Consider the following 1,639-nt stretch of genomic DNA (forward strand, 5'->3'; position numbering starts at 1 on the left):
GGGGGTCCAGGGGCTGAGCTGTGCATCCCAGAGGGAAAAGGAGCCAGGATGGGTGATGGAAACCAGGTGGGAGATGCCGATGAGGGTCGAGGGAGGTGTTGAAGGGGTGGTAAGGCCACAGCAATGTTTTGTGGTGAGCCGATGTTGAGGTTGCCGGGGTGTGCCGCAGCCCCCCCGCGCCTCCAGTACCTCCTGGAACCCCTCCACACCGCGGTGCACACGGAGCGGGGTGCCACGGCCACCCTGCCCTGTGTCCTGCGTGCCCTGCCCCGCAACTACCGGGTGAAGTGGAGCAAGGTGGAGCCGGCCAACTACCGGGAGAGCATCATCATCATCACCAACGGGCTGTACCACAAGAACTACGGGCCGCTGAGCCCGCGGGTCCGCCTGCGGCACAGCCACCGCTACGACGCCTCGCTTACCATCACTGACGTGGCTTTGGAGGATGAGGGACGTTACCGCTGCCAGCTCGTCAACGGGCTGGAGGACGAAAGCGTCTCGCTGACGCTCCACCTCGAAGGTGAGCCTGGGCTCCCTCCTGCCGCATCCCCCAGGGATGTGGGGGAGAGCCGAGAGGGGACCCTGGACTGGACCGAGGGTCCACGGCTGGGATGCAACGCCCCACGCCCCAGCCTTACCTTCAACGCCGAATCCCCTGGGATAATAAGCCAAAACCTCCTTGGGGAGAGCATCTCCTTCATCCCTGTCCCCCCAGGTGTCGTTTTCCCCTACCAACCCAGCAACGGGCGCTATAAATTCAACTACCATGAAGCCAAGCGAGCCTGCGAGCAGCAAGGCTCCCGCCTCGCTACCTACCAACAGCTCTGCAAAGGTGAAACATCCAAAAAAAAAACCCCTCATCCACTCCAAAACGCACCTCACCGGGTGTGAGGGAAGGTGCTGAGCCACCTCTTGCCCCGTAGCCTGGACGGAGGGTCTGGACTGGTGCAACGCCGGCTGGATCCTCGACGGCACCGTCCACTACCCCATCATCAACTCACGGGAGCCATGCGGTGGCCGCCTTCTCCTGCCGGGTGTCCGGACCTACGGGGCCAGGGACAAGCAGAAGGACCGATTCGATGCTTTCTGCTTCACCTCTGCTCTTCAAGGTAGCGCTGGGTTCCCCCATCCCTCCCACGGCAGCACCGAACCCCAATGCCCCCCCGGATTTGCATCAGGGTTGGAGTTATTCCCAGGAACTCATCCCTGGCGGCCGCTCACCCACCAACGTCCCCACCCACCCCCAGGCCAGGTCGCCGGGGCCGCCGGAAGTTCAAGGAGGCCGGGCAAGCGTGCCGCAACCACGGGGCAGCCATTGCCAAAGTGGGGCAACTTTATTCCGCCTGGAAGTTTTCCCAACTGGATCGCTGTGATGGGGGGTGGCTGGCGGACGGCAGCGTGCGGTACCCCATCACCGCGAACGTTGCGGTGGGCTGCCGGACCCCGGCGTCCGCAGCTTTGGCTTTCCCAGCAAGGAACTGCGAACCTACGGTACCTACTGCTTCGTGGGGAAGTAGGAACGTCGGGAGGAGAGGTGGGCTGAGCGGAGGGGACGGGGGTGGGACGCTGGCCCTCGTCACCCGGCCCGATAGCTTGAGATGGGGTACGAGGCGGGGGGGTGTCTCCCAGTGATTTCGGG

The 1,639-nt window shown here is 64.0% G+C and overlaps 1 protein-coding gene across 1 annotated transcript; it reads left to right on the top strand.

Annotated features, from left to right (window-relative positions):
* The first annotated feature begins 141 nt into the window (after positions 1 to 141).
* On the top strand, positions 142 to 1,517 carry LOC104157185 (hyaluronan and proteoglycan link protein 2-like). Its single transcript, XM_009707794.1, is given in 5 exon segments — positions 142 to 520; positions 716 to 832; positions 924 to 1,109; positions 1,253 to 1,411; positions 1,414 to 1,517. Coding segments are annotated over 5 exon segments (945 nt in total).
* The last annotated feature ends 122 nt before the right edge of the window (positions 1,518 to 1,639 follow it).

This window comes from Cariama cristata, unplaced genomic scaffold (genome assembly GCF_000690535.1).
Source record: "Cariama cristata isolate BGI_N322 unplaced genomic scaffold, ASM69053v1 scaffold32220, whole genome shotgun sequence".
NCBI classification, from domain to species: domain Eukaryota; kingdom Metazoa; phylum Chordata; class Aves; order Cariamiformes; family Cariamidae; genus Cariama; species Cariama cristata.